Raw genomic sequence first — 12,201 nt, forward strand, 5'->3', positions numbered from 1 at the left:
TCGGCTTACGTGAACCCATGGGTCACTCAGCCGGCCTATGTGATCACAGATTATCTGATGCTGCGTCCTTCGACGCAGCTTGGATAATTACCATAATGGTGGTATCGCACCCTCAATGTGTACATCCCTAGCAGTATACTAAGGAACTGGACCTCGGCCATAATAGTCCCGATCCCTGCATTCTCATAAATATTGGGTTAAACTCACAAAAATCGCTCCCTCTCCGGTACATTGACTATTGCACAGGGTCTTACTACCTTTCTCTGTAGAAGTTACTGTGCCTTTCATATTAAATCAAGTCGTTGTGTCTTTTACTGACCAACTTTTACTAAAGTTTTCCCTACTCTGCTCATAAATGGACCAGTCTAGGCTGACCACCATACTATACATCGCTCTATCACCGGGGCACAGCACGGTCATTCTGCGCAGTGTGGCATATTTCTGAGCTACAAATAATTAAGGAGAAAGTTTTGACATTGCCGTTAGTGCACAGCTTACACTTAGCCACACCAATTACCTGCTAACTGTTTATTGCAAGTTATACAATCATACGATCTTATTCACAGTTATGGATGGGTACAAATGTTGCGCTGTAATTCTATGCTAGTAAGGAACCTTTATGACTGCGATATTTGTAAACATTCCATTAAATTGCAGAACATGAGAATTTTTGCACATCTTTCATTTCTATAATAAAAAGAAGCACTTTTTTTCCCCCTAAAATAACAATAGAATGAAGATTCGGCTTGGTGAGGGGCCAGGTATGTGATAAGTGCCAGCACAAATAATGCAGCATATTATACCTTTCATGCGTCTCCCTGATAATAGCCCCCATCAGATGTATCACACATTCCATCTTGTTTACTGGAATGTTACAAGAAGATTCTTTCACCAGTCACAGACCCCATCAATCCGCACTGCGCAAATCTAGGCAGTTACTGGACTGGAATTATAAGGGCACAAAACCAAATAATTAAATGACCAGGGTAAACCTATGGCTAGAAAAAGGGTCTTTGTGTGAAAAACGTGCCATTTAGGTTCTCATTGTCTTTCATGTTTTGCCCAGGAACGCATTATTGCATCCGCAAACAAGCAGAGAAGCTACAAGTCAAAATAAAACCTTAAATGGCACAGACATTTTCTAGTTACATAGGAGCAACATTAAAATAAAAATACAGGTCTATAGCCCAGGCTCTAAAATTATATACAAGCTACCTATTTTGTGGTATTATTTATTTATTACCAGTTATTTACAGTATATAGCGCATACATATTCCGCAGCGCTTTACAGATAATATGAGTTTACAGTCATGTAAATTACCTGTACTTCTTAGTTTAGATCATTGCAGCCAAGCAGAGCTATGTAGTCTGCAGTCACACAATACACCAGGCTGGCTGCAGTGATCTAAACTAAGAAATACAAGTAGCATACACAGAGCTAAAATTGGCAGGTATAGTACAGTACATACTATAGTAAACAGTAGCTTATGTATTAAGTGTCTGACTGTAGTACATGAGGTCTGGGGCAAAAATCCCTGGCATGGAATGCTTTTTTTGCTACAGAGCTATTAAACAGAAAGTTCATAATAAAGGGCACATATACAATATATTATTTATGATTGCTCACAAGGAAAGTGTCAGACTATACAGTTAGCTCTCCAGCTAAATGCCTAACTATGGCACATGTGGTATTCAGTTTAAGTCCCCTGCAGGTAGAGCTTTGAAGTGTGTAATTTAAGAGGCGATCTACATGTGTAAATCATATTAATTATTTGTATTGTAAGAGTATAGATGATGAAGTGGGATGAGTCAGGAATAATAAGGAGAGAAGTCCATATTAATTGTCAAACTGTTCCACCCATAAAAGAAAATGCTAGGCCCGGCCCTGCCTGACCCCACCACAAGCCGAAAAGAGGAGGCACCCCAGCATCCATCCTGGCTCAGTTAACTCAGGGATCCAGCAGTACAATCAAGCAGGGAAATAACATAGACGTCCGCAACATTGATTATTGCTATCTATTGATGTAAAACCCCTACTAAGTAGGGTGCATGGGAACCAGTCCTCTTTGGAGTACATATCCACCAGTAAGGCAACTGCATTTTTTTTTCTAGTCTCACGCTACATTCACCACAAGGTAATGGCAGCTTTATCGGACCTGGTCTTGGAGACCATATATACTGTACTATAATTAGGATTATCACCTGGTCAGTGGGTAACCGAACGGCTCCTATAGAGATCAATGATTATGAAGACCAGACCTGTTTATTGTGCATGTAGTGGAGAGTGGAGACAGACCTCAGTAAATTACAAGCATGCCAATTGGGGTGGAATCTTTTGGCTCCATTGACCCCACAAGCTTTTCTGCTTGCATCGGCAATCAGGATCAGGAGCGTTAATAGCTTTAGTATGCTGTCTGACCTATTTACTTGTGCTTCCTGCAAGAAAATGTGTTTTCCATTGCCCCCACCATGACCACAGGTGCAAGTTACCATAGGTGCTGCTTACACACAACGGGCAAAATTTACTAAGCTGCGGGTTCTAAACCGCAGCAGTTTGGTGGATATTTGCAGATTTACTAAGGCCAAAACTGCTTCAAAACCCACTGGAAAAAACGCAGTTAAAACACATTTTAGATTAGAATAGAAAAGGGCTAGGGCTAAAATTACTAGGCAGCGGTTTTGGTGTCATTTTGGTGTCATTTAGAGCCCGCGGTCAAACTGCCACCAAACTGCTGGAGTTTAGAACCCGCAGCTTAGTGAATTTTGCCCAGCATGTCAAATGCAATTGCATTTGTAGTGTTGGGTTTCTTAACATCAGATGACAACTACCCTTCTCATGTATGTGGAAGGGGAAATAAAATGTTGCGAACAAAATTATTACTAGAAAAGAATTTAAATTTGATTTGGATAAACACAGGACTCCCACGATAAACCTGAACTTACCAGACTGGTGGCGCCTCCTATTAACTCTAATGCAGTTTCTCACCTCCCATCCTAAGCCTCTAGACAAGACATTTGGCTCCTGCATTGGTTAGTGTGACATATTAGTCAGGAGTCCTTTAGCTTATTAATTACACAGTGCAGCTGTGTGATATTATATTCATGTATAAGTATTTTTTTCCCACCCTCAATAATTTATTCATATGAATAGAGTTCTATAATATGAGAGTACAGAAGATTAAATGGTAGCTCAGTATGGCTGCCAAATCATGGACTCACAGCATTTACAACTAAACATTGTATACAGTATGTTGCGGAAATACAGATCTTGCAACCTGAAAAAAGTTACATTTAAACTATAAAATAAATAAATATTTCAGTTTTCCAAACTTACCATTTCAGTAACAGGGGTATTCAATATGGGAGCGAAAAGTCCGTGCTGGACTTTTTGCTCCACATCGGAGATTTTCCTGGGATAAAGTATCGGGTGCGCGCCTGCTTTATCCCGTATTCAATTTGAAAGCTACGAAAACGGACCCGGCGAAGTAGGATCGGCGAAAAAAAACGAAATTGACCTGGAATAAATTGTAGGACCCCCCTAAAACTGTAAAAACATGGGGGATCACTATGGGTACCCCCGTTTTAGCCTGCAAATGAAAGTCAGGGATTTAAATAGCGGCTGCAGGTGTTTTTTTCCCGACATTGAAGAAGTGATGCAGAAGAGCACTTAGGTTTTTTTTTTTCGTTTTTTTAAGTGGTCTCATCAAATTTGGGGTACATGAAAATGGGTACTAGCATATTTTTATGTCCCTAAAGTCTTTATTTAAAAATTCTGCAAATATGCACCTGCCGCTAATAATCTATTCTAGAATACACCTGCCGCATACTTGCAGAATAGCCCTGAACCTATTTCACTATTTTTAAACACTTTTTTCCCATTTTTTTTATTTTCACCCCAAATTTTCAATAACTTTTTTGGGGTGTCCCTATTTTATTTTTAAACTTTTTTTGACACAGTTTATTTTAAAAAGTCATTCCCAGGGGTGCAGGCTATTTTTTTTAAGCCTGCACCCCTAAACCCCAATTCTGCACTTTATTTCGCCACCTATTCAGTGGTGAAAAGTTATCCCCGTTTTTTTTCAAAGACTTTTCGAACCTGCCAAAAGTCTTTGAAATTGAATATGGTGTAAAACCAAAACCAGCGAAAATGACGTCATCGGTGCAAAATTATCGCAAAAACTGACTTTTCGCTCCAAATTGAATTGCCCTGTAAGAAGTTTAAAAATATTTATAGACATTTGGGGCGAGATGTAATAGGGTGTGAGTTTTGAAATATAGAGCTATACTCACAAATTTTCCGAACTTGCCCTAGGTAATAGGGTGTGAGAACATGCAAACTCGCATGTATCTCACACCTCCGCAACCAGGGGCTGGCTGGCAACTTTTAGCCTGGGGGGCAAATGCATGCAGGCGGCCCTGGCAGAGGAGTAGCGTGTAGTCAGGGTGCCCGAAGAATGTGCGTGCTACGGCGCCCTTCCCCCTCAAGTGTTCCAGGGAGGAGACGGGTCCATATGGGATTAATGTAAGGTGAAAATAAAGATTAGGGGCAGCCCCCTGTCATTGTGCCCATATGCAGTGACCCCGTGTGCCACAGGAGAGAACACCCTTATGCAGGCCTCCATTAGTGCCCCCAGTAGTGATCCCCCGTATGCAGTGACCCTTGTGCCCCCAGTAGTAAGCCCTTTATATAGTGCCCCCAGTAGTGGTCCCCCCTGTGCAGTGCCCCTTGTGCCCCCCAGTAGTAAGCCCCTTATACAGTGCCCCTAATAGTGGTACCCCTATGCAGTGCACCTTATATAGTGCCCCCAGTAGCAGTCCACCCCCCATGCAGTGCCCCAATAGTGGTAACCTTTATGCAATACCCCTTAAATAGTGGCCCTAGTTGTAGTCTCCCCCCTATGCAGTACCCCCAGTATTGCCCTTTATATAGAGCCCCCAGCAGTGGTCCCTCGATGCAGTGCCCACAGTAGTAGTCCCCTCCCCCTATGTAGTGCCCCTAGTAGTAGTGCCCTCCCCCCTATGCAGTGCCCCTAGTAGTAGTCCCCTCCCCTTGTAGTGCCCCTAGTAGTAGTCCCCCCCTTGTAGTGCACCCAGTTGTAGTAGCTCCCCCTTGTAGTGCCCCCAGTAGTAGAAGTCCCCCCAGTAGTAGTCCCCCCCTTGTAGTGACCCCAGAAGCCCCCCCCTTTGTAGTGCCCCCAGTAGTAGTAGTCCCCCCCTATGTAGTGCCCCCAGTAGTAGTAGCCCCCCTTGTAGTGCCTCCAGTAGTAATAGTCCCCCCCTTGTAGTGTCCCCAATAGTAGTAGTCCCCAGTATTAGTAGTCCCCCACCCCCCTTGTAGTGCCCCCAGTAGTAGTAGTAGTCCCCTTGTAGTGCCCCCAGTATTAGTAGTCCACAGTAGTAGTAGTCCCCTCTCCCTTGTAGTGCCCCCAGTAGTAGTAGTCCCCAGTAGTAGTAGTCCCCCATCCCCCTTGTAGTGCCCCCAGTAGTAGTAGTAGTCCCCCCCCTTGTAGTGCCCCCAGTAGTGCCAGACCCCCCCCCAGTAGACACAAGTAATATAAAAAACAAAAACACTTACCTGAATCCCCGCTCCCGCCATCGCCATCCGCTCCTCCGTCTGTCCTTCCCGGGTCGGGACGCTCTGCATTATGGGAGAGACGTCATATGACGTCACGACGCCTCTCCCATTACCCACTGCGGGAGCCGGAAGATGGAGCGGCTCCCGCAGTGGGCGCAGCAGCAGCTAATGCGAGTCTGACAGACTCTCATTGGCTGCTGATCAAACACACAGCTGCCGGCGCCGGCGGCTGTGTGTTTGTCACTTGTGTAGCGCTGACCGAACTCCGTTCAGTCAGCACTACACGTGCGGACAGCCGCTTGTGAGTGGGTCTGAATCAGGCCCAGAGTCCGAAAAATATGGAAACTACCATGTTATTAGACTAAAAAACTCTCACGATTTAAACTCTCATCCAGATGTTTTCCCATTTTGAAGATAAAACCCAATCCAATGAGAGATTTTACAGCTAAACTTTCCAATTTTCTAAACTCTCACATTTGCCCTATAATTCAGTAGGAGAAGTTTACCAGTAATAATACACAGGGATTTTGGAGAGTGAATGCAGTCATGGAAATGATACATATGTGGCTTGCAAAATATATTATTATTAATTATTATGCAGGGACATTTCTCTGCAAAATACTGTTTGCCAAATTGTTTATCCTCAAAATATCACCTACTAGTGATAGTAACACAAAGGAAAATAATGACAGCATCACCCAGTAAGAAAATAAATACCTTCATGGCATATACAGTATCCGTGTAAAGAATAAGCCATGTGTACTGTACAATGCCTCACCAATAGTCTGCACAGTGTGTTGATATTCCCATCAAATCAGTACAACTACCCACACTCTGATGAGAAGAGCCACAAAACATTAAAGAAATGTAAGTTTCCATTAATGTATTGTGTTACATGCAGCCTCCAGCTGCTATGGAACTACACATCTCAGCATGCCCTGCTAAAGTGTTAGCATGTCCTAATAGAAAAACTGTGGCATGGCATGCTGGTATGTCTAGTTCCACAGCAGATCGAGGGCCGCAGGTACAATATTCCTGTTCTACATTACACAATACAGCAGGGCAACAGAAAATGCATCAGAAAACTCAGGGATGATGTACACGGGATGCTGTGAATTTATTCCTGCAGTGCACAGAATTAGATGTCATTGTCCCCTCAGACTCACCATTAGTCTAGACAGCATCCAGGTAATTTGTAGGTACTGTACCGCATTATACATGTAACACATTATGCAGAAACAGAAATACTCTACTGTTTCCATCATTGATGGAATGAGGAGAATAGGACACGGGAGAACAGTATACTGTGCTTTATAAGAGAGGGGCAGCCTAAGTCTATGCACCCATGAAGTAACAGTACAATTCCATGCCTGTGTGACATGCTAGGAGTTGCAGTTGTTACATACAAGTTGGATGGCCACAGGCTGTTGTGTATGGTTTATCAATTACCAAGTCCTCACTTACGGCTTTGATACTGTTCCAGCGATGAGACAGAGGAAGGACAAATTCAGGAACAGCATCCTCAGGTCCATGTCAGCAGATAGACCCAGCTCTCACCTGCTCCAGCTCATTGCACTGGTTATATGCACCTGAGAAAGGGGAGGGAACTTCCTTGTTAGTCAGAGTACGACGTCAAAATTCCAGCTCGGCATGCAAAGTACTGTGTCCTGTGATTGCTTCCCTGTAATTATCAGGAAGAGCAGATCAACGCAAAAGGACAATGACAAACAGATATACAGTGTAATGAATATTGCAGGCAGCAGAGGATTAGCAAATGATCACAATTCAAGCTAATGTAGTGGGTTCACACCTGTAATGTCTGTTGGTAACAAAGGGCTCTATTTACTACAATCTGCATTGGGAATACCACCCACAGCTTTAGCGACCGACCAGGGTGATGGTCGCGATGGTCAAGACCATCGCGACCATCGGGGCTTGCGACGAGACCCTAAGGTTGGGTCTCGGCAACCGCAAGCCCCAGGGAGCTTCCTGCTCTGATCGAACAGGAAGCTCCCCACTGACATCACTGCTGATGTCAGTGCGGCCGCACACAAAACGCCTCCGTTTGTGTAGCCGCCCCCCGCCCCGCCTACAATACGGGGTGAGCTGTCGATCAACATCGACAGCCGCCCCTTTTGTAGTGAGCTCTGGAGCAAGAGAGTTTCTCTCTCGCTCCGGGGTTTGCGCACGCACAGTGCGGCCGCTGCGCGTGCGCAGGGCCTTAACATCAACCCGGTTGCGAGCGCTCGGCGCTTGCGACCGGGTCTGAATGAGACCCAATATGTAGTATTTGTACATGAAAAACACATTGCAACAAATTCCCTAAACCACCCACCCACATGGTGAGGGTATAGTGAGGTGGTTGGAGATAGATGGAGGTCAGAATCCCTAGTTTGGAGAGTTTTGTGAACTAATTTATGATTGTTGAGAGTTGTCTTGTCCTATTGTGTGTAATCTTGTCGTAGTTAAAAGTTTTGTCTAATTTTTTTGTTTGCTGTGATGTATTTTTCTGTCAGTGTTTATTTGTGTGTACCGGTGGCGTGTTTGTGAGGAGTGTAGTGTTAGTATAGCTTTTCTGTGTTTGTCTGTCTGTTTTATTCGTGTCATTTTTTAAGATGGAGGGGAAGAGGAGAAGGATCGGAGGGGACGTAACCAGCATCCTCGCTTGTGGGATGCTAACAGTCAAAATACTGGAGTCAAGTAGAACGCAAGAAGCACTATGCATGAGGCACATACTATGGCTATAAGTGAGTTAAGTAATAATATAATATCCTTGCTAGCTTACCAGAAAGCAGACTTTCAACTTCAGTGAGGATCCCCACCACCACACAACTCAGCACCACAGGGTGTGGCCACAGGGGTGGATTAAGAGCCACATGGACCTGAATGTTTAACAGCCTGTACTGAAAAGAGGAGGATCTGTGACCATTGCTATGTGAGAGTGGCCTGAGCCACGTGGGACCCCTCACGCTATCAGTGCCACTGTTTCCTAAATACATTAAATAGAAAAATTGCATAATTTGTGAGAAAACTACAAATACAGTTTTAATACTTATGGTTTATGGATGAATGCGGGCCAGCTAGGCAGCTGGTCATCATCATGCCGCCAATATAATGGGCTTATTTTTATGTGGAGGCCTGGAGCTGTACTGTAGATTCATCTGCTTTCCTTCTCAAGAATATTGCCAAGATCAGACCCTTTCTCACCCAGGATGCTACCAAAACCCTCGTACATTCACTGGTCATGTCCACATTGGACTACTGTAACCTCCTCCTAGCTGGCCTCCCCAAATCCCATCTCTCTCCTCTCCAGTCTGTGCTCAGTGCTGCTGCTCGGCTCATCTTCCTCTCCAAACGCTATAAATCTGCCTTCCCTCTCTTACAAGCCCTCGACTGGCTCCCATTCCCTTTCAGAACCCAATTTAAGGTTCTTACACTCACTTACAAAGCCCTCACCCATTCCTCTCCCATTTAGATCTCTGATCTCATCTGCCTTCACTCTTCTGTCCACCCTCTTCGTTCACTTAATACACGCCGCCTTTCATGCCAATTGATTACTTCCTCCCACTCCCACCTCCAAGATTTTGCCTGTGCTGCTCCCCACCTCTGGAATTCCCTCCCTCTCCCCATCAGACTCTCCACCTCTCTACAATCTTTCAAATGAGCTTCATTAAAGCCTTCCAGCTCTCATCCTAACATTCTGCTATATCTTCCTTCCTCCCTGCCTACCGTATCTGTGTCACTTCTGTTTGTCTACCACTCCCTTAAAGAATGTAAACTCTTTCGAGCAGGGTCCTCTACCCTCTTGTGCTTATCCCTACTGTAATTTAATTTCAAACTCCCCACTAGGGCAACTAACACTTGGCTGCTTATGTGGGCGTAAAGTTTGCTAATATAGCAATGTTTATTATCCTTGTCCTCTATTGTATTGTATTGTATTGTAATATAAGTCACTGGTTACTTATTTGTCTATGTACTTTGTAAGGCGCTGTGGAACACTTGTGGTGCCATATATATAAATGATAATAATAATAATAATAATCTGCCCCATTGTTAATCTGGCCCTACATGGCCTCCCTAGGTGTGGTGGTCCCACATGCAGAAAGCATGATGACCGATCCCCAGCATCACTTCCTAACAGGAAAAGATAATATTCAATTATTAACTTACATTTATGTTTAATTTCATCATATATGTAGTTTTTACCAATTAAATGTTTGTTGGTTTCTTTAGTGGTTCTGTAAATAAAATGTTGACATGACAAATAATAAATTTTGTAAAGCTACAACAAATGTGGTATAATGGTTATGTGCTATGTTTTAACAATATGTTTAAACAGGTAGAGTAAAGCCTATTTTTTTAAACATTTAAATTGATTTTTTTTTCTAAACAATTGCGTGTGCTGTAATACATCAAGTACCCATTACACTAACAAACCACAAATGAAAGGTAAAATGAGAAAAAGTTGTGAATAAGTATAGTCCTAACCTGCATTCTACTGTCTGTGCTCAGGGAGTTGCTTGAAGGTAACAAGACCTGCTCACTGTCTATTACATAATTTGGTGGATGAGGTTGATTCCTCTTAAGTTTACTTTAGACTAACCTTTCCATAGATGTTATATTACTGTGACCTTTGTATCCAGCCATCTGTGTCACCCATGTTTGTCTGCCCCCTCCCCTTTAGAATGTAAGCTCTCACGAGCAGAGCCCTCTTCCCTCGTGTGCTTCTCCTTCACTTGATTACACTTTAATTTACAACAGCACCCAACCCTTGGTTGCTGACACCATGCTGCTTATTTAAGTGCTATGCAGCAATGTATAAATGATTGTATTTGTCCTGCATTGTTTGTACTGTTTTCTTGTGTGCTCATTTGTTTATGTACTGTGTAAGGCGTTGCGGAACCCTTGTTGTGCCATATAAATAAAGGATAATAATAATAATAATAATAATAATAATAATAATAATAATAATAATAATTTAATGCCAGATTATGGAATAGACAAGAGCATATCACAATATCAGACACTGGGTCTGATTCAGAGCCGGATGCTCTTTCAGAGCGCTCGCTCTGAATCAGGGTGGCATTTTTTTTTTTGGAACCGGCCTCCTGGCCGCTCGCTAAGCTGTGGGTGACCACCCACAGCTTTTGCGAGCGGCCAGGTGATGGTCGCAATGGTCGCAACCATCGCGACCATCGGGCTTGCAACGAGACCCTTGTGGTAGGGTCTCATTCATCGCAAGCCCCAGTGAGCTTCCGGCTCAAATAGAGCCGGAAGTTCACTACTAAAGCCGCCCCCAAATGGCAGGCGTTCCTTTGGGAACGCCTCCATTTGGCCAGCCACTCCCACTGCCCGCCTCCAAAACAGGGCGAGCTATCAATCACAATTGACAGCCACCCTTTTTGGTGTGAGACCCGTAGCGATGGAGCACCCATTGCTGGCCAAGTCTCGCGCATGCGCACGCCGGAACTGGCTCCAGCATGCACATGCGCAGTGGGGGACCATCGACCTGCTTGCGAGCGCTGTGCGCTTGTGAGCAGGTCTGAATCAGGCCCACTGTGCTTGGATTATATAACAAAATGACACCAAATTTATCAAGACACCTGAACCTGCATTATATTTTAATAGACCAAGTTAATTTTATCACAAATCTAGCGAATATAAAGATATGCCCAGCTATATCCTTGCTACTGGCACAGCAAATCGCGACTCGCATAGTGTGATATGCATGCCCACAACTGTGTATGCGACCGTGGCTCCATAGGAATGAATGGTGCAATTGCAGTACCCACCATAGTGTACCGTAGGGTATGCAGACACGGTGAATTGGATGGTGCAATACGTGTGTACATTTGTGGCGCGATCAGCCACAATGTAACTTGGTGCTTCTGTATGTTCTTTATTATACTTATGCTCAGCAGGAGTGTGCAGAAGTAACAATGGAGTCAGAAGTCAGGAGCAACAACCATATACAGAATCCCCTGTGTAAAAGAAATTACTGCAAATCATTTATTGTTTATACCTCTTTAGTGAACAAAAACATTACAGGTTACATATATAAGAGCCATCCCTAGGGTATTTTGTCTGCCTCAAATTTAGCATAAAGGGATGAGTGTCTGAGGATAAAGGCATTGTGGCATGAACTAGGCTAGCTACAACATTCATAATTTTTGTTTTGCATCACACACCACCTTTACATTTATGGCATAGGCATGAAGCCTATTTATACAATTATTGGCTCTATTCTTAGGTGGTCCCAACCCAATGTGTGTGCAATCAATATATCCCAGAACATTATGCATGCCTACAGGACTATATAAAGCTGCACATAGCTCCCTGGCTGGTAAAGCAGATGAAGGTATAGGAGAAGGTCTTAAGGGCTGCAATGACCTGGTTGAGATGGCAGCTGAATGTTGACTGTGATATGCCCAGTTCTGGAGAGGCAACTGGAAAGAACCAGTTGCAAAAAGTGCAGAGCACACAGCAGTTTATGTAGCCTGATACGGGATGTGACCATGCAGTGCCTGGCCCAAGCTGGTCCTTGATGAGGTCATACAGGTTCATTAAGTTGTCACGGTAGTGAAGGAACATCTGTATGACCTCAGATTAGACACTACATTGAGGTT

At 43.8% G+C, this 12,201-nt stretch overlaps 1 protein-coding gene across 1 annotated transcript in view; it reads right to left on the reverse strand.

Annotated features, from left to right (window-relative positions):
• The window catches only part of LOC148514825 (ovostatin-like), a 106,073-nt gene extending 98,965 nt beyond the window's left edge, over positions 1-7,108 (reverse strand). The window contains exon 1 of the mRNA XM_088480948.1: positions 7,040-7,108. Within this exon, the coding sequence (XP_088337074.1) occupies positions 7,040-7,107 (68 nt within the window). The 5' untranslated portion in view covers position 7,108. The remainder of the gene's footprint in view (positions 1-7,039) is intronic.
• Positions 7,109-12,201: the final 5,093 nt, after the last annotated feature.

This window comes from Taudactylus pleione, unplaced genomic scaffold (assembly GCF_031769625.1).
Source record: "Taudactylus pleione unplaced genomic scaffold, aTauple2 ptg000258l, whole genome shotgun sequence".
Taxonomy (NCBI): domain Eukaryota; kingdom Metazoa; phylum Chordata; class Amphibia; order Anura; family Myobatrachidae; genus Taudactylus; species Taudactylus pleione.